This window comes from Perca flavescens, chromosome 17, assembly GCF_004354835.1.
Source record: "Perca flavescens isolate YP-PL-M2 chromosome 17, PFLA_1.0, whole genome shotgun sequence".
Taxonomy (NCBI): Eukaryota; Metazoa; Chordata; class Actinopteri; order Perciformes; family Percidae; genus Perca; species Perca flavescens.
In genome coordinates this window covers 10,881,738-10,902,823 of record NC_041347.1, presented here as the reverse complement: position 1 = coordinate 10,902,823, position 21,086 = coordinate 10,881,738, and the positions used below count along the sequence as shown (strand labels likewise).

Sequence of the window (21,086 nt, the reverse complement as noted above, 5' to 3'; positions counted from 1 at the left end):
ACTTAAATGGCTTGTTCACTTCTCTATGCAATTTTATAGAATTTCTTTCAGTGTGGAGAGCTGGAATGGGCTTTATTGATTGTCCTCATCCAGACTGATCAACTCTAACCGAGCATCAAAGAGGAACACAGGAAACACGGAGATTTAGCCCTTAGGTCTTGTAGCTTGTGGTGTTGTAGTTACTGGGTTTGATTAACTGCGTATTTGGCTATTCAAAGTGCTCCAGGGTGTCCAAGTCATGCTACCTTAGGTGTGTCATTGATACAAACTTTAAGTATATCATAGGATACAAAAGGGAGTGATTTTGCTTTGTCCAGGAAAAGGACATATAGTATGTTGTGGACATGTGTAATCTGTTTAGGCTGTTGTCATCAGCGTCCTATCTAGCTTCCCATTGAATCAAGATAATACCCTCAACTAGAGGACCACAGCTGTATCGGAGAGGATAATGAGTGAGGAAAGGGTATGAGAGGGGAGAAGGAATTAAGGTGTATAAGCAAAGAAGGAAGGGAAAAGGAAAATGAGGAAGGAATAGGGGAAAAAAAGGAGCAGAGAAAGACATGCAGGTTGCATTGTGAAAGTGAAATGCAATAATGCTGAGGAAACAAGATTCCAAATGAAAACAAATGTGCTTATTCAAACTGACATACATACACCGCTAATATACACACACACACACATATATATATATATATATATATATATATATATATATATACACACACACACACACACAATAAGCAATGACAGCCTATTCTTAACCTTGAGTCTCTTTTTCACTCACCTGTAAATTTCAGCTGCTTTGTCTAATTTGATTGAACCACATACTGTGTATCTAACAGCACCACAGTGAAAGGACAGCAAGCAGCAACATTGTATTTTTTTGCATATCACATTGGTTTCTGTAGTTTGTTTAGCAGTTTAACAGTGAGACCTTGCTGGGACAAGTGATGACAGTGTAAAGTGAGGGAACAAATGAGATGGGGGAGGGACAGGAAACCTCACGCAACAGAAGACCAATACTCGATTTTGAATGTGTCGGCTCGGACGAGTGTTTACCTTTTTATCAGAATGTCTGTAAGTTTAAGATATAGACAGTCACTGATAATTCTGGGTAGTTAATAGACATGTCTTTACTGCTCTCTTTCCAGCAACATTGATGGGAAAAGCCTCTAAACAATCAACCTGACCATGAATACACTGACAATCTTAATTGTGCTTGCCACATGTTGAGTTCCATTATTTATCAATTTTGCCCTTTAGAATTGGCTCATTGAAGCGGCGCCATGCGCATATTAAAAACAACATGGCATCATGACGTTGCGTAACCATACACGCCACTTTCCTTAAGCCAAATGGCGTGTTATCTGGAAGCATTTTGAGCTATCCACGTGTATGTCTATGCTGTATACAGCGGCTGTAAACATACACACCACGTGGCGTCGCCAAAAAAAACACAAAAAAAGCGCTTAGGACAACAACAAAAGATTGGGTTTAGGAAAGAAACAATGGGGAAATGCTTAAAAAAGAAAAAAAAAGAAGCGTTTCAAAAATGCCACATGCGGGATGTAACCCATCCGCCACCCCAACCAACCTCCTTTCATACTTCTCGCTATGGCGAAAATTCACACGTAATGTAGGTCAATGGTGGCCGAATGACATTGATAAACACGCTAAAAAGCCATTATGCGTCTCGATAACGCGCCAAAATGGCATAGGAATTGGCGTGTCCTACCTACCCCACTTTATGAGATCAGTCTGCTTAAAAAGTTTTATTTACCCTTGGTTTTGGTTTTTGCCGCACAAGACTTTTGTTTTTGTCACTGCAACGTCGTAAGTATGGTTAATAAAACAGTGTGTACTGTAATTGAGCCGTTGCTGTGAATTTGACTTCAACACCCCACCCCCTCAAGCAGACACACACACACACACACACAGACACACATACACACACAGAAAGGAAACACCTGCTCGAAGCATGCCGTGCAGCAGATCTTTTTTCTGTCCCCTAATTACACTGATCACATCTCCTACTCACTTACACGGTAATCACCTAACATAAAGGAGCTGAAATATCTCTGGACATTATGTTTCTAGGCTCAGAATGCAATGTGGATAATCGGCTAACCAAACAGTTGTGTGACTCTACAGTATTCTGTGTTTGTGTGTGCTCCATCAGGTGCAGGTGATGTCGTGGAGTGTGGGTTTAGGCGGCAGGATGACATTTGCCAAGCTCCTCCTTCCCTTTCTCATTTTCCACTCTTTCTGTGAAGGTGAGTCCTCCTTGATTTATGTGTTAATTTATAATGATGCTGCATCATTTATAAAATGACCATAAACTTGTGGTGCAGTGCATACCTTTCAATGCACCAGTGTAGCTTCTCAGTGGCAAAAAGTAGTTTTTACTCAGCAGCTATTTTTGTGAATACGTGCAACAGTGTGAATTTGAAACTGAATAATTGAAGGAGTGTGTTCAGTCAGCCAAACTTTCCTGAACAAGGGTTTAAAAATATCACTGTGGCATCAACATGTACTAACTATAAATTTACCTTTTGTTAGTCAAATAGAGGATTATGAATAAGTATGTTTTTTCTTATGTCTTTATCAGTGACTTGGTAAAATATAATTATTTCAGGCTACAGTAAGAGAAGCAAAGTATTATTATTTTTTTTCATAATCTCATCCACTTCTTCCTCTGTTCTTCATTATTAACTGCTTGAAAGGATTTTTCCACACATGATGTATTCCCTTACCTTTTCTTGACTTACGTACACCTTTTCCTTTCAGCCCTGTACATGGTCTATTTATTTTTTCACATTCTATCACTGTCATTTCTCACTCTTCACACACACACCTTGTGTGTCTTGCTACTACCTTAAAGTATTTGCCTCCTTGCTGAGGGTGTCTCTGTGAGGGCAAGAGAGAGACACCAATAGATAGATATGATGGATAGATAGATACCATAGATACGGTAGATAGATACGATGGATAGATACGATGGATCGATGGATGATAGATACGATAGATACGATAGAGAGTGTTGGGAAAGTTCACTTTCTACATGAACTAGTTCAGTTCATACTTCAAAATGTTGAACTAAGTTCACAGTTCCTAAAATGAAGTACTTAATAGTTCTTTTTTTCCATATTTTGCTGCGAGCTATTATTTTTCAAAATTATTGCCTAGAACCACAGACAGCAATTATTTTATCAGGTTTAACACTAAAACTATGCGTCAGATTTCATCTTCATATGTGCCGTTTCAGGATGGCTGTGGATGTGACTGAAGTTTGCACAGAAATGTAAGATTTTTCCCATCCTCACTGACCTTGTCATAAAACCCGTTTAAATGATCATACGACGCCTCCTTGCTGCTGTCGCCTCCACGCTACTTTTTGTTTTGATGACGCATGCGGCGTTGTGACACTGGTGGCTGGTGTTGCCAGATTGGGTGTTTTTTCCGCTACATATTAAGGCCTGTTTACGGTGTGTTTTAGCCGGCTTTTCGCCTGGAAGGCTCTTTAGAAATCTGGCACCCTATTGAACGAAGTAAAACTGAGAGAGCGTGCCGTTCACAGACACCAGAATGAACGAGTTCACAGTAACGTTCATCAGGCAGTAATACAGTACGTTCAGTTCATGTTTGCCCAAGATATGAACGAGTTCATGAACTATCGTTCATGAACTATCGTTCAATGAACGCGTTCAGGCACAACACTGACGATAGATACGATAGATAGGATAGATGGATGGATGGATAGATAGATGGATAGATAGATGGATCGATACAGTAGAGAGTTACAATAGATGGATAAGACAAGAGTAAATGCGTAAGTTCCAATATATTGTGTTACTATCATATTTAATCATAAGTATAATATTACAGGTGAAATGGTATTGAACCTATAATCTATTTCATTTAGGTGCAATCCCGAAAAAGTCCTAGGCCTACTAATCCCATTCTGAGGCTGCAGCACCATCATTAACAGAATTATAATTCATAATCTTTATTTCAAAGGGTTTACATCATTCACCTGCAATACTGTGGAAGTCCTTTTTAATGGTTTTTACTGGTTTGTGTCCAGGGAACACTACAAAAACATAAAAAAAAATGTTTCAGAGTGAGTCACACTCTTCTGACGCCGCTTTGCTATACAGTGGCTTTACTAACATGCTCCACATCACCATTGTTGTAAAGAAAACTGCCATTTGCAAAAAAACGTAATATGACACAAAGAATGTGCTGGGATGTAGAGCATGTCCATGATGGGTGACGTTAGTGATATGAGGACGGATAAGGTTATGTAGGTTACAGAACTGCATAGACTGGGAAGAAAAAAGATACCGCTCAAATAAGTAGGCTAGTATCTGGAAATAAAAATACATCTATAGGCGGGGCCTCAATATCATCCTCTATGTTTAACACCCTGCGAAGTAATACAGCTTCTTCATCAACGGGATCCTCGACAAAAAGACATGCCATGTTTTGAGAAAAAAAAACGTTTCATAGTCTGCCTAACACAGTTAATAAACCAACATGTTTTTTCATTCATGCTGATAACAAACTGCGCTAAAATGCGCCTGATACAGACTGAATGATTTCACAGACTCAGTTACCATAGTAACGGACTCTGAGGTTAAGTTACCTCTCTTTCTGAAACAGGCTGGAGTTACCTAGTGATGGTCAAAGGAACCTTCGTGAACCATTTTCTTTATTTTCTGAGCTCACCAGATGGCGCTCTCTGTTCCAAGAAAAAGGTTAAAGGAATGGCAATTCAGTGCGTTTCCAACCCTTTGTTGAAGAGAGAGCCCCATCTAGTGGGCTCGTTAAAAAGAGAAAATTGTTCACAGAGCCTCATTTGGCCATCACTAGAGTTCCCCCTCTCTCTCAGCTTTGATTAACCTCCCTTTCTTAAACAGAAAACCCAGAGTTTCCTTCATCTCGGGGTTAACAAACTCAGAGTTTTCACTAAACCTGCTTTCTGAAACGGACCCCTGGTAACTGTCTCCCAGTGACAGGCATGAGACATCTCCAATCACACGCAGTGCTGAAGCACCGGGGAAAGTTATTAAGTGAATGCCACAACCTCTTTCCATCAAGCACAAGTTAATAAAGTCTTCTTTTTTTTATATATATCTCTGGTGTCCTCACCTCCCACCTTGTCTTTACTTTCGATGTTTTCCACCTTCTTCCTCTCCCTCTCCCTTGCTTTCACTAACTAACCCATTGGCTATGGAATGCCGTTTTATTCAATATTAAATAAATGAATAAATACATAAACAAATACATGAATAATGAAACGGCATTCCATGATGGGCACACTGACCATGTACTTCTCCTTGAGCATTACCTTCCTGATCCAACAAATTGGATTGATGAGCATGGCTGTGATTATTTAGAGGCTGTGATCTATCTGCATTCCACCATCCAAGTGCAGAGCCTCGCAGTAAATAAACGGCAGGTATGGACTGGAGCTAGCCCTATCCAGTGAAACACGCTGCCATGTTCTTGGAACCCACTTCCGTACAGGCAGGCACATGACTGCATGAAAGTCTTTCCCGTTCAAAGCGCTGATTCACTCTATCAAGCGCTCTCACTTCAAACAGACTGGCCTCCCCTTCTCTCGCTCCAGTGTTCCTGTGGTCTGCCACGCAGCTCATCTGATCAAAGGCCATCAGCTTTGTTCCCTGATCTTCCCGACTAAACAGCTTGTATCACACTGCCTTTTGACGCCGCAGAACCATGCCCAAACACAGCAGAATATTAACCCTTAAACAGGCCCTAAACCAGATTTGGCTGTTCAATACAAATATACAACTATTCATTTGGTTTCTTTTCATTTAGACTATCGAGCAACGCTTTACTGAACTACCAGACTTTTGAACGGGGTTTAGCGGAACATTCAGGTTGACCGCGATGTTCATGTAACATAGTAACCAAGCCAATTTAGCCCTCCGAGCCAATGCGTGCTAACTACGCCAACAACTGATCGGAAATGCGCAACAATTTCTTTTCCCGTGATAGAAATTAAACGAAAGCCATAGACTATATCTTAAGTTTGTGTGAGCTGTAAATTCACCACTTCGAAGCAGAAGGCAGAAAAAAGAAGATCACTTTATCTCGGAGCCTGACCAGGCAAAGCCTCTCTTCCTCCGAGCAGCTTCATGGTGGTTTGGGTCCACAGCTGCCTGTACCTGTTGCACACATCTTTACGATGTGGACGGGAGGACTTTACGTAGTGGAATGATTTTTACCCAGGAGAGCAGCGTGACCTGCTCAACTTGAAGAATCAGTCTGCTGAGTGGTCTCGGACTGATGATTCAAACCTTCGACTTTCAGGGGGCAGCCCTACTTTGTATAGTTGTTGAAAATGCTAACACAAACATATGCAGGTAATGAATGTTCAACCTTTTTTTTGATTTTATCCCTCTTGATCACAGCACTCAGATTGTAAACTTTAATTTGAAGAAGCTCACTTTTTTGACCATGTTGTTGAATTGTTTTCATGGAGTCTAGAGGCAAGAATGATCATGTAACATTTTATTCAAGTTAAAGCGTAACTCTCGCCAAAATGCAACCTAGGGTATATTTGTGAATGTACGTGAGTCAAACTTTAGTTTAAAAGCATAAGTAGGACTGAATCGCCACTTTTAAGATTCACCGTATTCTCGTTTTTGGGTCAAATGGCCTTTTGAATTGGAGTGTTAGGGGCACTCTCATGCTAGTCTCAAAATAGCTATTTTCGAAATACTAAGAAGGCTCGACACAACATGAAACTTTGCTTCAAGTATCACCAGGAGCTCTACACCTTAACGCAAGCATTGACAACATTGTTTGTGTACACAGATTTACTAAAAAAGTTTTTGAGCAACTCACCGCAGCTGTTGTTTCCGGCCTCGTGTTGATGGTTCTTCCCATGTGTCCATTTTACATTTAAGCTTCCAAGCTAAAAGATTAAAAAGAATGTAAGGATGGATTTTATAAAGGATTTGTAGAAGAGTACAGTCGGCTGCTTCTTAACCTAGTATTTAGCCAGTTTCCTAAGAAAAAGTAAAAGCCAGTGACCCATTTACATTACAATGCCTGTATTATATTCAGAGCTGCACCAGCTTGGACAGCTGACAGTAGTGGATTTAAAGAGTTGCCTGTGTTACCAAAAGGCCAAAACAAATAGTACCAAGCAGGGAAATGTACTAAGTATTCAAATCAAAATGTTTAGCTACCCAGTGTAAACTGAAAACTGTCTGTACGAATTAAACAATGGAACAAGAGTTTGTTCACTGGCATCAGCATCAGTGCATTTCTACCTGTACTTCCTAAAGATCACTTAACAAATGTTGAGTGCTCGGCACCACTGTATGATTTCAAATAAACTGCTGTTGTTGCTGCTGCTGGGAAGGTGAAAAAGCAAGAACAACATTTATTAAAACTTTCAGTCTAGTAGTAAGTTTTAGAAGGCTTATAGGCTTTCGGCTCTAGACTAGACTGCAGTTGTTCCTGATCTGTGGAAGAATTCTGGCATTATTCCAATACTAGTCTTAGTAGACCTAAAATGGAGATTATATATAAATGGAAATCTAACAGTTTATCACTTTAACAACATCATGAAAAGCCTAATCTCAATAGAACGTTCCATGACATTATTTGAATTACCATTCTTTTGTCTCTCTTTCTCACAGGCTCCAACCAGCCACCACGCTTCATGAACTACTTCTTCTCGACGTACCTTCTCATCTATGAAGATATGCCCGTCGGTGAGTCTCTGTGGAGTGTCAGCATGTTGTGTTTGATACATTGTATAAAGAAAGTACAGTAAAGCTGTGTTTTGCGGATTGCGTTCTCAACTTTACTGCACAGAAATGGTATGTCCTTGTATTCCCTGAATATAAACTGAGAAAGTGAGATATGTCATAAAAGACACTGACAGTGATTGCAATGGATGTCCTATCAGGACGGGTGTATGTGTTTCTATGTGTGCAGTGTGTTTGTCTGTGTGATGAGAAGGAAACCCCAGAGCCTTGTTGTCTGAGTGATTCTCCACAATATATAGCTGGAACAAAAGAAACCTCGGATTCTTTGGATTTTTCACATGCTGGTGTTGATGTCTGGATGGATTTGATATCTCCATGTTGTTATTATAAGCTTGCTTATATGTTGTGTCCCACTGCTGTTGGGGGCGGTTGTGGGTTACGGTATAAACACCAGACACGGTCGAGTCCGATTTCTCCTGGATCTATTATTCCCCCTCATTATTTATTTTTGTCATTTCTGTTGGTTTCAGTGATTGACAGGGCAATCTGAAGATGTCTGGCTTTTCATAATCGTTGAAGGTGTCACTGGCTTGGAATTAAAATCCAAGATTGATTTTCTAGAAGTTTTATTATTTTTTATCACATGACCTTTACACTCTGCCAGTCTGTCAGCACTACTAGTCTAAGTCATAGTGTTCACTTCCGTGTCTACACCCTCAGAGCCGCTTGTCTCAGGCCCAGACAACCTAATAATGTTTCCCTTTTTGTCACATTTTTCTTGGGGTCATGGAAGTTTAAATACACCACCATACCTCCCTCGTTAACACTGTCCCAGTCACTATCACCTTCAGCATCATCTCCATCGTCGTCGTCATAGTTGTGTGTTTTGTACTGCAGCCAGGGAAGGTTACAGTGTCCCACTGAGCCTACAGTAAATCATCATCATCATCATGACCCCAAACATCATTGCCCTCATAGTTGCCTGATTTGGCATCTTTGTCCAACAGCACTAAGCGGGTTTTGGCACAAGGCCAGCTCTTCATTCAGTCAGCTTGTGTTCTAACCAGTGAAGGGCATGGATATGTTGGTGGGTGGCGTTGCTAATTTCCCTAACCACTCTGTGCAGGTTGCCCTCTGGCCATGAATCATTGTGTCCTCTCCTCAGGCAGCTGGGCTTCGGTCCAGCAACGCCTTCCACTGGTCTAGAGAGCTGTCAGTCATGCCCCTGGCTCGGCCTGTGATGGCTTCTTCAGTGGTGTGATGATGAGGGCGGGCTGACTGATCGGACAGTGACAATTTGTCAAGATTATTGTTTATTAGCTCAGCAGATGTCCTCTTCTAGGAGGCCCTCCAATTCATGAACACACAGGCACCTGCAAGCCACAATGTGTGTGTGTGTGTGTGTGTGTGTGTGTGTGTTAGAGGAATAGAGGATGTGACACGTTTCCTCACAAAAACTCAAGATTACTTCATCCAGCACACTGGTGTGGACTGGCGGCAATTTCAATGCTGACATCGCTCTTACTCTTCATTTGAATAAAGGCTAGATTGAAAATACATATTGTCTAATCTCAAGGTTCAGTGCAACGATTGTGCAAAGAATAAAGAATTGTTAAGGTGTGCATTCAGAGCACAATGGAGGCGGTTTAATCATATTCAAAACTTTATGCATTCCTCTGTACTTCATTAGGCTGTCATTTTACCACAAATGTGATGAACATTAATGAACACCTGCCAAACTGCATGACTTGAGCCCAGTGATCAGGTTTCCACAGCCACTCTGATTGGTCACATTCAGTTACCATGGAGGTTGTTGGGCTTGGTCTTGTTGTGTGAAGTGATACCAAGAGGCAGTCTGCGTAAGAACCAATTGAGTGACACATGCACAATAAGAGCATTTATACTGTATTATGGAGATGAGCAATGCAGACTTCTTGAAGTTAAAACTGGTCTGCATGCATGTGCACACACTCCCAACACTACCTGGCCTTGTCTAGGCAGCAGATCAGTGACTTAAGCTCAATGCCTCCGAGCCAGTAGCCTCGGCTCTGTAAGGCAGACAGGAGCATGACTATTTATCAGAGCTAAGGGAACACATCCAAACACCATGGATATTTGATCTAAGACTGCACTGCTCCTCTCCCCCTCTCACCAGCAAGGGGTTTGGTTCAGGAACCGGCACGAAGATGCTACTGCAGACAGATGTGTGTTGTCGGACCATGTGTAATACAATGGGAGAAGGCCCTCACTCTGTGTGAACTCACAACTCTGACATATATACTGTTCTTTACCACTGAGTCCGGTACAGTTTTCATTGTCTTTCTTGCCGGCAAACACAACACCCTCAGTTTGTTACATGGACTAAACCTAAAAGGAATATTTAGTCCCCACTCGTATGAATGATGCCTGTGATGCGTGATTAGGCTACATTAGTGGTCTGCTGTACACTGCAGTGATACAATGCCTAAGATAATTTATTTTATTATTGACAAGATGAATAGTTCATTTCGTTTTTTGAACAAAATTCTCACCCTATTCATGTTAATTCTCTGCATGTCTGTGTATGCATGAGTATGTCCATTTAGTGCATGTATGCATGGATGTGTTTATGTTTGATGCTTTTTTTTTTTTTTTTGTCACATCCAGGCAGTGGGATCATTCACTCTTAGGGGGGGCAGCTAAACAGAGGAGCTGATGTTTAAACGCAGTGGCAGATAACAGTGTGTGTTGTGTCAGGAAATGGGATGTGTAATTAGACTGAGAACACTTTGATTAAACACTCTCATCTCCTAATCCACTTTGCCCTGATTCGGCAGATTAAGCTCTCTACTGAGTAATTAACTTGTGGAAAGAACACAACACATTTGTTCAAATAGAAACTGCCACACTCTGCTGGGATGGTTTGTGTATGTCTTGTAGTTTGTGCCAATCGAGCATAAGGCCTCGCTGTCTGATTACATGTATTTACATGAAGTTTAGCTAAGGCTAAGACGCAGTAAAACAAAATATCCACCTTCTCTCTGAATTTCTTTGCTCTCTTTTTTTTCACTTGTTCTCCTCCGCTCCCTCACATTCTTCTACACTACTGCCACAGTAAATACCTTACACTTTTAATTAGCTCCGTGGCATTCCTAATTCAATAATAATTAAGGGGCAGGAAGTAGCCCCAAGGAACGACTTATTAAAGCCTTCCCCTAAACGTGTTGATAATGTCTGTGTACTCTCTCTCCAGCCATTTCCTACTGTCAGCTGCCTAGCACACTACATTAACTATGGCTTGTCAACACTTCCTCCGGACACACTCCTTCATGGTGCATGTGTGTGTACAAAGCAGTATTCATCACTATTGCTAGCTATTGTATTGTCTTAATGATATATTAATCAACACATTCTTAAGTCATCCTATGACTAAATATGTGACTGCTTTGTGGATTAACACATACATGTTTAAGTGTATTGACTAAGTGTGCAAATTGCTATCTTTTGTTAAAGTTTATTTGGAAGATAAATCAGTTGCTTTATAACCCCCTATCATGGCATTGAGGGCTGCTTTTTAATGTAATGTTAAACACTACAAGATGAACATGAATGCTTCTTTGAGGCTTTTCTCCTGCTCAAGATGTTGGTGTGTTTGGTATTGGGAAATACATATTTGACTCCGTGTTAGTAATACTTGGCTCCGTTTTGCTGCTGATCAAATGATTGGCCAGACAATTACCAATGGCCTCCTTACCAGGCTGCCTCTCCCGGTGCAACTCACTGACCATACCAGCTGATTTGCACATAACTGTGGAGGAGACCTAAGCATGTGTAGACTATTGGCTCTGTATTTGGCTATGGTCTGCTTCATCAATGAGCTGTATACCACAAGTCAGATTAAAAGTTCTCTTTCACCTAAGCACTTAAACTGAAACATTTGACATGAACTAACATCAATAGATTTTGCCTGTTGCACCATTTGCTAATTCTCCATTTCAACCCATGTAGAGCTAATTACAAAATGTCCTTTATAGGAAAACAAACTAATATTGAAAATATTGCATGTGCAAATGTGTACTGAGATTAGGAATGTGAAGTTAAATGTGTATCTGAATTTGAAAGTCATTATGACCGTGATCAGACTAAGCATATAAAATAGATTTTTATTGTCATTGTGCTTAGAACAATGAAAATCTGTTTAGCAGCTCTTCAGCAGTGTGCAACAAGAATGTTGTATGTTAAAGTAAAACGTAAAGTAAATAGTAAAACATCAAAGTACAGTAAATTAGATAATAAAATTCAAATAAGTAATAGTGAATAAAGTCAAAAAGAAATTAAAGCAAAATATATACAAAAACAAGATAAAAATTAGTGTCCTAAACGGTACAATGTTGGTTAAGTGGCATCATATATGGCAGTACTGTATGTGCAATATGATGGTAAAATGTATAGTGGGTAGTAGTAGCTCTTGTGTAGAAGCTGTTTTTCAGTCTGTTTGTGGTGCTTTTGATTGTCCTGTCTTCTTCCAGAGGGGAGGGAGGCAAACCGATCAGTGTCCAGGGTGGGACAGGTCTTCTATGATACGGCTGGCTTTCTTTTGTAGTCAGCCAGTGTAATTGGCCTTCAGAGGTGGCAGTGTAGGACTGATGACTTGCTGAGCCGCCTTCACCCACCGCTGCAGATCTCGCAGGTCTTCCCCAGTGCAGCTGCTGTAGCTACCACACTGCATAGATCAGGAGGCTCTCGGTGGTGGCAAGGTAAAAGTCCACCAGCAGCTCCTGTGGGAGGTGTACACTTAACAATATGTGTAACATTTATATGCAATGGTATTTATATGGGCATGTGGTATTTTGGGGAAAGCAACAATGAACATGATTACCAACACATGTTATAGTAACAGAAAATAAAGTGTGAATTTACACTAAAGTCATTATTTTAAGTTTGTGACCATACCTGCTCTTCCCATTACATAGATGTAGTAATATACAATTCATCAGAAATACTCTTTTTTTTTTTTTTTTTTTTAAACTAAATATATGTGGTTGATTATGTGGTTGATTATTGCTCTTGGACTCATTCTGTCTTCTAAAAATTACGTGTCCATACAACTAAACTGCATTCTCATCTACGTTTTGAGGGATATGTATTTTCTCCCAGGTTACAGTTTGTTTTTAACAAAGTATCACAAAACGTTTCTAATCAAAGTATGCGCATGGGTCAAAAAACCACAGGACTTTCCCCCAGAAGGCCACTGTTGGTGTCCAGTGTGGAACAAAAAGTCAATGTTGACTTACGTAAATAAGCTGGTACGACATGTTGAAACAAACATTATCTGGGAGAAAAAACATTTCTCGTGAAACATAATTGAGAATGCAGTTTAGTTTAGGAGACAGGGTTGCATTATTTGTCACAAGTTAATTTGCATTAAGAAAAAGTAGTGAAGGTAGTGTTCAGAATGGGTTCGTCAACTAAAGCGAACAATATATAAAAAAAGCAAAGGGTCCTGGCCATCCCCTCTGACATCTAAACATAAGAAAAACAGACGCAGAAAAAGTGGGGAGGACAATGGCTATGCTTCCAAGGGCTTAAAGCTGAAACATCTCTACCCTTCCCCTAAATGTTTGAGGATTCCTCATCAGTAAACATTGTCTTAAAGCATTCTGAATAAGTGTGAACCCTTCATTTCTTTTTTGATATATTAACTATCTGAAATGACCTCACGACACTGGCACATTGTTTCGCAGAAGTCTAGAAGACCTCCAAGAATATCTTGCCAGTCTTTTGTCTCTACAGTCCAGATAATCCAGACCAGAAACAGAAGCATAAAAAGAGCAATAAAAGAAAGATGAGTGGTGATAAAATAAAGTGTAATCAGGGTATTGTCAGGAGAAGAAGGAGCGTGCCTTTGAGAGTTGATTCAGTGTTTTTGGGTTGGCTGGTATCCAGGGCTGTCCCTTGCAGGATATGTGCTCTAGATATTTGTTACTGTCTGACTGTGAGCAGTGCAGCACAGAGGTCTGTTTATGCTCCCGATTTCAGCTCTCATTTAGGCAAATTAGAAGTGTGTGTGTGTGTGTGTGTGTGTGTGTGTGTGTGTGTGTGTCCTTTCTGCATTTCTGGCAACTGCCGTTGTATCTGTCACTGTTCATGAGTTGAGTTGGCGGATGTGCTGTGTGCATTAGAGTGAGAGTGCGTGTGTGTCTTAGTTTTATAAATCCTATCTCCAGTAGCAGCTGCAGAAGTGAAGTATTCCTCTCTGTTGAGGTTTGAACAACCTGATCTCAGCGGGAGATGAGTCCCAACGTGTCCGGGAGATATTCTTAATGACTGGTAGTTTTTCTCTCCACATGAAGAGTCCTCCTCTACCTCACTTTAGGAAGGGGATACACTTGATCTTCTTTCTTCCAGTGACAGCTCTCTGCTGTCGTTGAGCTGTTGCATTGAATCCCACAATGGCTTCCCAATAATGCCAGAAACACTGCCATTCATGGGGGACCTCTGTTTTGGTTTAGTCAATCATCCCTTATCTCTCCCCGTGGTGCCTTGCTCCCCCTTCCTCCCCCAGGAAATAATGGGGTCCACGGTTCAGTGGTGTCTGCAAACACACCATCCATCATGACGCTGTGCTGCGCTATATTGTCTGCACTTAACCAGCACGTGACGTGTTAGTGTTATTATGGCCCATGCAAACACTCAAACACTCTGCTCTCTCATTGCAACATTGCATCTGAGCTTCCACAAATGCTAAGCATCTTGCTCGTACTTTTAATTTCCTCACTTTTCCCTAATCTTCTTTGTTTCCTAGCTATCCCACTTTCAGTCTTTCTTTTCTGCCTGCACTGCAGAAAAATGTTTATTTAACAAATAAATGTTGCATATGCAGCCTTGAATTGTATATAATTGTAACAAGGTAAAAAAAAATTCCATACTCAGCTTCACGTTTCAAGAAATTTCTAAAGAAAATAGGCAGAACAAGTCAGCTCACTTAACTGCAGTAAAGGAAAACATTTTTTTTTATAAGTGACATTTAAACAACTTTGCCTTGATTTATCCCAGTGTCAAATTTCTGTAGTTTACTCCTTCAGGAAAAATAAAACATGGAAAAATAAAAATGTAACCCAACTCGTTTTCATTTTCTTAAAAAATAGCAATACCACAGTGTAAAATGCAGTTTAAATCTTGGTACTTGGGTAGAATTACAGATGTATTAGCAACAACATGTAACTCAGTATTAGTACTAGTAAAAGTACCTACTATTGTTAATATTAAAGTAAAAATTCATATAACTTTATATTAGTGGTTTACCAAAGCTGATCCATGGTACGTACGGATCAACACTCACGATTCGGAATGCATGTGAACCGCGGATTAATTGCAAAGTTTAATCAGAATAATGGTGTGAAATACATTTTTACTGTTGCTGTTATTTAAAGTAAGCTGATGAGTCTCTATGGCAGGGTTGACGTGAAAAGATACAGGCAACGCAGTTTATTTTCTGGTGACGTGAACAGGGCATGTTAAAATCAGTTGATAGAGACGATCATGGCTACTGGAGCAGCGGAAGAGCTCGAAAAAAGACGAAGGCTACGGAGCTTCGTATCAGCGACAGTTGGTAGTTTTTATTTATTTTATTTTATTCGATCCGTGACCTAAAACCGTGATCCGAACCGTGAGTTTTGTGGTCCGTTGCACCCCTACTTTTATATTGCTGGGTAGCTCAATCAATGACAATACATCGGTGTGATGCATTTGTATTATATTTAAAAATGTTTCTTAATTTGAAAAGTAGAAAGTAACTATAGCTGTCAAATAAATGTAGTGGAGTTTCATGTAACTACTAGGGCTGGGTAACGAACGTCGATAGTTATATGGCACCGAAAAATCCTATGAGTATCGATAAAATTATTTATTTCGGTGCCAAATTTCGGTTCCAAAAGCGTCTGAGCGCGTAAGCGCTAGCAATCTGTCCTTTCTGCATATTGATACAGAGCAGCGCTCCGACCGACACACACACACACACACACACACACACACACACACACACACACACACACACACACACACACACACACACACACACACACACACACACACACACACACACACACACACACGGAGAGGTGCGGACGGAGTAAACTGTCTGCAGTCGAGCCGAAAGCGGTCGCTGTGCTGTTGACGTTACACTTCCTCTTAGATAAGCAGGCACAACAGTGGTTTCTCTGCCCTGATGACTGACTGACAGGCTGAGCTTGCAAGGCACTTTTAATAATGTTACTCTGAATGAGCAGTTTTACCAGAATGTTTTCATTTTGATAACTGTTTTGATTAACAATTAAGGTGAAAAATAAAAGCTTTGTGTTTAATGTATTTTTGTTGATTTTAAAACGTATGGTGTCGAAAAAAAGTATAGTTAGGAACCGGCATCGAAACTGAGGTATCGAAATTGGATCGAAAGATTTTGAACAATACCCAGCCCTAGTAACTACACACTACTATAGAAATGGAAAGCGTTTAAGTGCTTAAATTACGATTCCCTCAAAGTACAGTCCTTGACTACATGTCCTAAGTTTCTCTCCAGCACTGAATCTGAACAGTTCCTGCAGGTGTGTCACAGTAAAACCCACAGCCCTTGTGCTGTGCAAAAATGCTTTTATGAAACCCTCTGATCAGGGCTCAATTTGAGCCGGGACACGCCAGAACGTGTTCCGGCACCTCAGACGTTGGATCCGGAACCTTTTTTTATTGGATCCAGCACCTCCTGTGTCACTATGAAAAATAAATTGCCTAAATGAAAAAATTAAATCACTGTTTGTATAGTGTTCAATCTTGTTATCTGTCTTGTTAGTCTTTATTCCCCATTGAAGTTCCACAAAAATCTTGTGTTTGCATTTTCAATGCGTTTTGAGGTGAATTTTCAGGGTAAGACAGAGGGGGGAGAGGTACGGAGGCACAAATGCGCTTGAGCTAGTTGAGATTGCTGTTAGCCTCGTTTCACTCGGGGGGGTGTCAAAAAGACAACAAAGTTTGCTTAACTTCAAATAGGCCAGTCGGATCCCAAACAAGCAAAAATCCACGTGCATGCAGTGCATGTCCTGATATTTAAATGAACATTGTCCTGATGTACACACAACGTTGTTTTTTTTTTTAGTAGCTACGTAGGCAGTGTAATTGTTTTTTTTTTGTTCCGTTGCCTCCAACCCCCATTTTGAGTCACTGGATCCACCCCCCCTCTGCGCTCTGGGACCTCCCACTTTACAAATTAAGCACTGACTGTGATTTAGGTAATGTCTCTCTCATGCAGTCAGATATAGTCAACAGAAAGTTCAACTTTGTCCTAACATGTCATGTGTCATATGGGACCCCCGCCATTTTTTTCTTTTGCACTCAAAGTCTGAATGTTTTCTAGTAAACATTCAAATCTTAAATGCTCTACAGTATGATTTTTAAACTGATAACTTGTATTTACAACTATATTTACAACAATCGGTCTCAAGTTTCCCGTGTTTGTGATGTCTATTGAAGACAATTTGTCCCGCTGCTCCTTTCAGCACCTCAGGAGCTGAAAGGTGACGGCTGTGACAGAGATCTCATTTGGCACGGGTTGGACGAATGGATACTTAGGTAGCGCTTACGTGTCATCTGACACGTCCCTTCTGGTGTGAATTACAGATAACCCCAAAAAAGGGGAGGGTACATCCAGCCCTGACCTTGCATCTCCACATTTGACTGACTGCTAACAGTCAGTTTTCTGTTTTATAGCAGTCATTTTTGGTAGTCATTGTAGGTCCACCTTTAAAACAGCATCTCGAGGAGGTGATATATTGATGTTCAGCTTCAGCTGGTCCAACATCTTGTGTGAGACGTGTTAAGGATTTCTTCAGAGACACTGGGCCAGAGCTACGTACATTTGCGAATGTAGCGTTATCAGCGCCATGGCCAACCTTAAGAAAGCACACGCTGTGATACTTCAGTTTACGTCATATTTACCAAACATCCAGTTCATCGGGTAATCGCCGCCTTTCTCCGCCCACTATACCGTAAATTGCGCTGTAGCTGCTTAATCTGTAACGCTTAATGATTTCGTGTTCACTCCATTGAAAAAGTATGATCCTTGTGGCAAAAAATCTTTTCAGCTTGGCCTATCTTCCTCTTGCTCGGATTACTGCTGCCATTTCCCTAGGAGGCATATACGAGGAAACCCGCTTGCGGCTGGTTTACACCTGCTTTTAAGAGGCGGAGAATTTCCCCCCGCAGAATAGAGGCATGGAATATATAATTAGGCGCACTTTACACGTATCCTCCCACCTTTTTGGGTGGAACTCCCACTTTCCCCACGACCCTGCCACGAACACATTGAAAACGCAACTTGTCTCTTCTCGCTCATGTGGCAGGCCATCTGCGATTTTACCCAAGTACGCCCCGTTTGTAAATAGCCCACATCGGTTAAGTCAGCCTTTGCGAACAACTAACGCCTGAAAACGGGCGCAAACGGCTTGATAAATCTAGCCTAGGGCTGGGTATCCTTCAAAATCTTTCGATCCGGTGCCAATTTCGATACCTCAGATTCGATGCCGGTTCCTAACGATACTTTTTTTCCAATACCATATGTTTTAAAATCCATTTCAACATCAACAAAAATACTGTGTGTGTGTGTGTGTGTCTCGGAGCTCCGCTCTGTGTCAATATGCAGAGAGGACAGATTGCTTGCCATAAAAGTATCGACGTTCTGTACCCAGCCCTAATCTAGCCCACTGTCTTAGACACTTTACACTGTAGTGATCTCTCCCTATTCTATTTCATTTTTTCGGTGTTATGACCAGAGCGTGAGAGTATGGAGAGATGGAGACAAAGACAGGGGAAGCGTGTTGAGCAGCTTCAGGCTGTGTGTGTGATATTTCGCTGGGTTGTAAAAGTTAATTGAAATTGTCTGTGGGAATGTGGCACGACACCAGGTTGAGCAGCGCTGCCAGGGCACCCAGCACTGAGCTGACATGCGTCACTGTGATGGTGGCTGTGGTTAGATTATCTGACCAACTGAGGATGGGATCACACACACTGATACACTCTTTCAGGCTCCAAATAAAGCTTAGGCTCAAATTAAATATGTCTATAACTATGAGAGAGAGAGAGAGAGAGAGAATCAAAGAGAACCCCAACATTTTTTTTGATGGTGACTCTAGTTATCCATTTTTTTTTTTTTGTTATTACCCTGAACTATCAGCATCGTCACAGAGTTCAGTTTGTTTACGTTTGTGTGTATTTGTGTGCAAGACTCCTATCTGAAACGCCTCAGGTTTAATCCCAGCGAGTAGAATGATTAAAGTATCAAAAGGGTGAACCCTCTACCTGAGCAGTGCTCATGCATTGTGTATGTGTGTGTGTTTATGCAGGGATGTATATGTTCCCCCTCATTTGGAGAAATGAGTGATTTCTCAAACACCACAGCATTTATTTACTGGAAATGTAATTCGGCCGTTTTTGTGTTGCTGTTTTTCCATTCTTTCCTCACATTTAATTCATTGTTTCAGGTTTTAGTATTTGTTTACTAATGTGTATGTGTCCGTGTGTGTGCGTGCACATCCATTCTCCAGCACTGAGAGGTGCATTGCTGGGTGGCAGATCAGCTTCTTGCAGCTGCTTATCTGGCCCAGGTGGGTCACGGCTGATACCTGCCTGAGCCACGCAGAGCAGCTAACCTGGAAATTGATGTTTCACATCAGCGACTACCTCTCCCTGCTCTATAGCAGAGAAGCTGTAAGAATGAGAAGGGGGAATGCATATGTGTGTGTGTGTGTGTGTGTTGCTGTTTGTGTGATTGTGTGAATGTATCGGTTTGCTTTTTTCTGTTTCTCTGTTCCCCTTTGAACATGCATGTGGCAGTTAGTGTCGTGACTCAAGCGCAAATATATATCAGAATCAGAAATTATTTTTGTTAGAACTCCAGATATACAAACAACATATATTATCCAGACTTTAACATATATATTAAAAACCAATACACAGTAATAATATATAAAAGATCAAATGTACAGTGTTAAAGTGCAATAAAAAGAGAAATGATTGTCAGTGTTTGAGCGATTACAGAGAGGGAGTATTCAACTCTCCGAGGGAGGCGTTGTAAAGTTTAATGACCACAGGCAGGAACGATTTCCTGTGGCGCTCTGTGGGGCATCTGGGTTGCAGTTTGTATGTTCCACAGGTCATAATCAAAGTTTTTATGAAATAAAATGACCAATATTCCAATTAAAGAGAAGATGTTAGGAATTAGAACAAAATGAAAAGAAAATGAAATGTCAAGGCAAACTGCTAATTTTCTTTTAAAGTCAGAAGGTTACAGGTCTCAGAGACCAGTAGAGATGACTTGAAAGCTAAAAGAAAATCTTACTGGGTTGTGCATAATGTTTTGAAAATTTGTTGGAAAATGAGACGTGGGGCCGCTGAGAGAGAACCTGTGTTTAAAGCCCTTTAATCACTATATTTTGCACAACCCCGTTGTTGCCAGCCATTGCAGCTTCACATGCAACACATTTTCTGATTTGTATAAGACCAATGGCCAGACTAGCTGAATAGGTTCTTATCTTTTGCATCAGCAAGTGCTGGGATGCAACTTGTGGCAGTAACGGAACAGTATTTCCAAATTCTAGTATGTTTAATTACCGCAAAGCCTGATCAGTTCTAGAACAGCAAATTTGCTTAAACCCTTAGAATGATTTCGGCTGACATGCGGGGTCAGCTTATATTAGCAACTGGAGTGTAATACTCACTTATTTACTCTCTCTCACCCTGGTCACACCCTTGATTATGTGTTCGGTATACCACTGTTCACTGTGAGGTGATGTAACTATAGCCTTTTCATCACAGATACATATGTTGTCATTTTGCACTTACTATCTTTGATACCGAAGAAGTCTCTATGTTCTATATGTGCATGTTAGCTGTAGACACAGTGATAGGCCGAGATGGCATGTGTGTCTGTGTGTGCTGTGTGTGTATTCATATGTTTGTGTGGGTTTGCACTAGTGGGGTGGAGAGAGTGCAGTATAATTGAACTCTTCTCTCTTATCTCCCAGCCTAGAAGGTGTTTGACATTTAACAGGCTTCCTTAAAAGCGCAGATCTTTTTATTTTTTAAGGAATAAGACAGGCTTGTCTGTCGTCTCTGCCTATTCTCTCTCTCTCTCTCTCTCTCTCTCTCTCTCTCTCTCTCTCTCTCTCTCTCTCTCTCTCTCTGCCGAGTATACTTTCTTGTTCTTTGTCTCTTTCTCTCTCCTATTTGTTTCTCTGTGCTGTAGTCTGTCTACAGTTAGAACTTTCAGTCAGCCATTTTCCCTATGAGATACTGTGGTTTTCCTGGCTG

The 21,086-nt window shown here is 40.9% G+C and overlaps 1 protein-coding gene across 5 annotated transcripts in view; it reads left to right on the top strand.

Annotated features, from left to right (window-relative positions):
• Positions 1-21,086, top strand: part of cdh23 (cadherin-related 23) — a 207,775-nt gene that overhangs the window by 14,895 nt on the left and 171,794 nt on the right. For all 5 annotated transcript variants that reach the window (XM_028603317.1, XM_028603313.1, XM_028603314.1 and 2 more), the window contains 2 exons: positions 2,180-2,273; positions 7,680-7,754. In XM_028603317.1, coding sequence (XP_028459118.1) covers positions 2,180-2,273; positions 7,680-7,754 — 169 coding nt within the window. The remainder of the gene's footprint in view (positions 1-2,179; positions 2,274-7,679; positions 7,755-21,086) is intronic.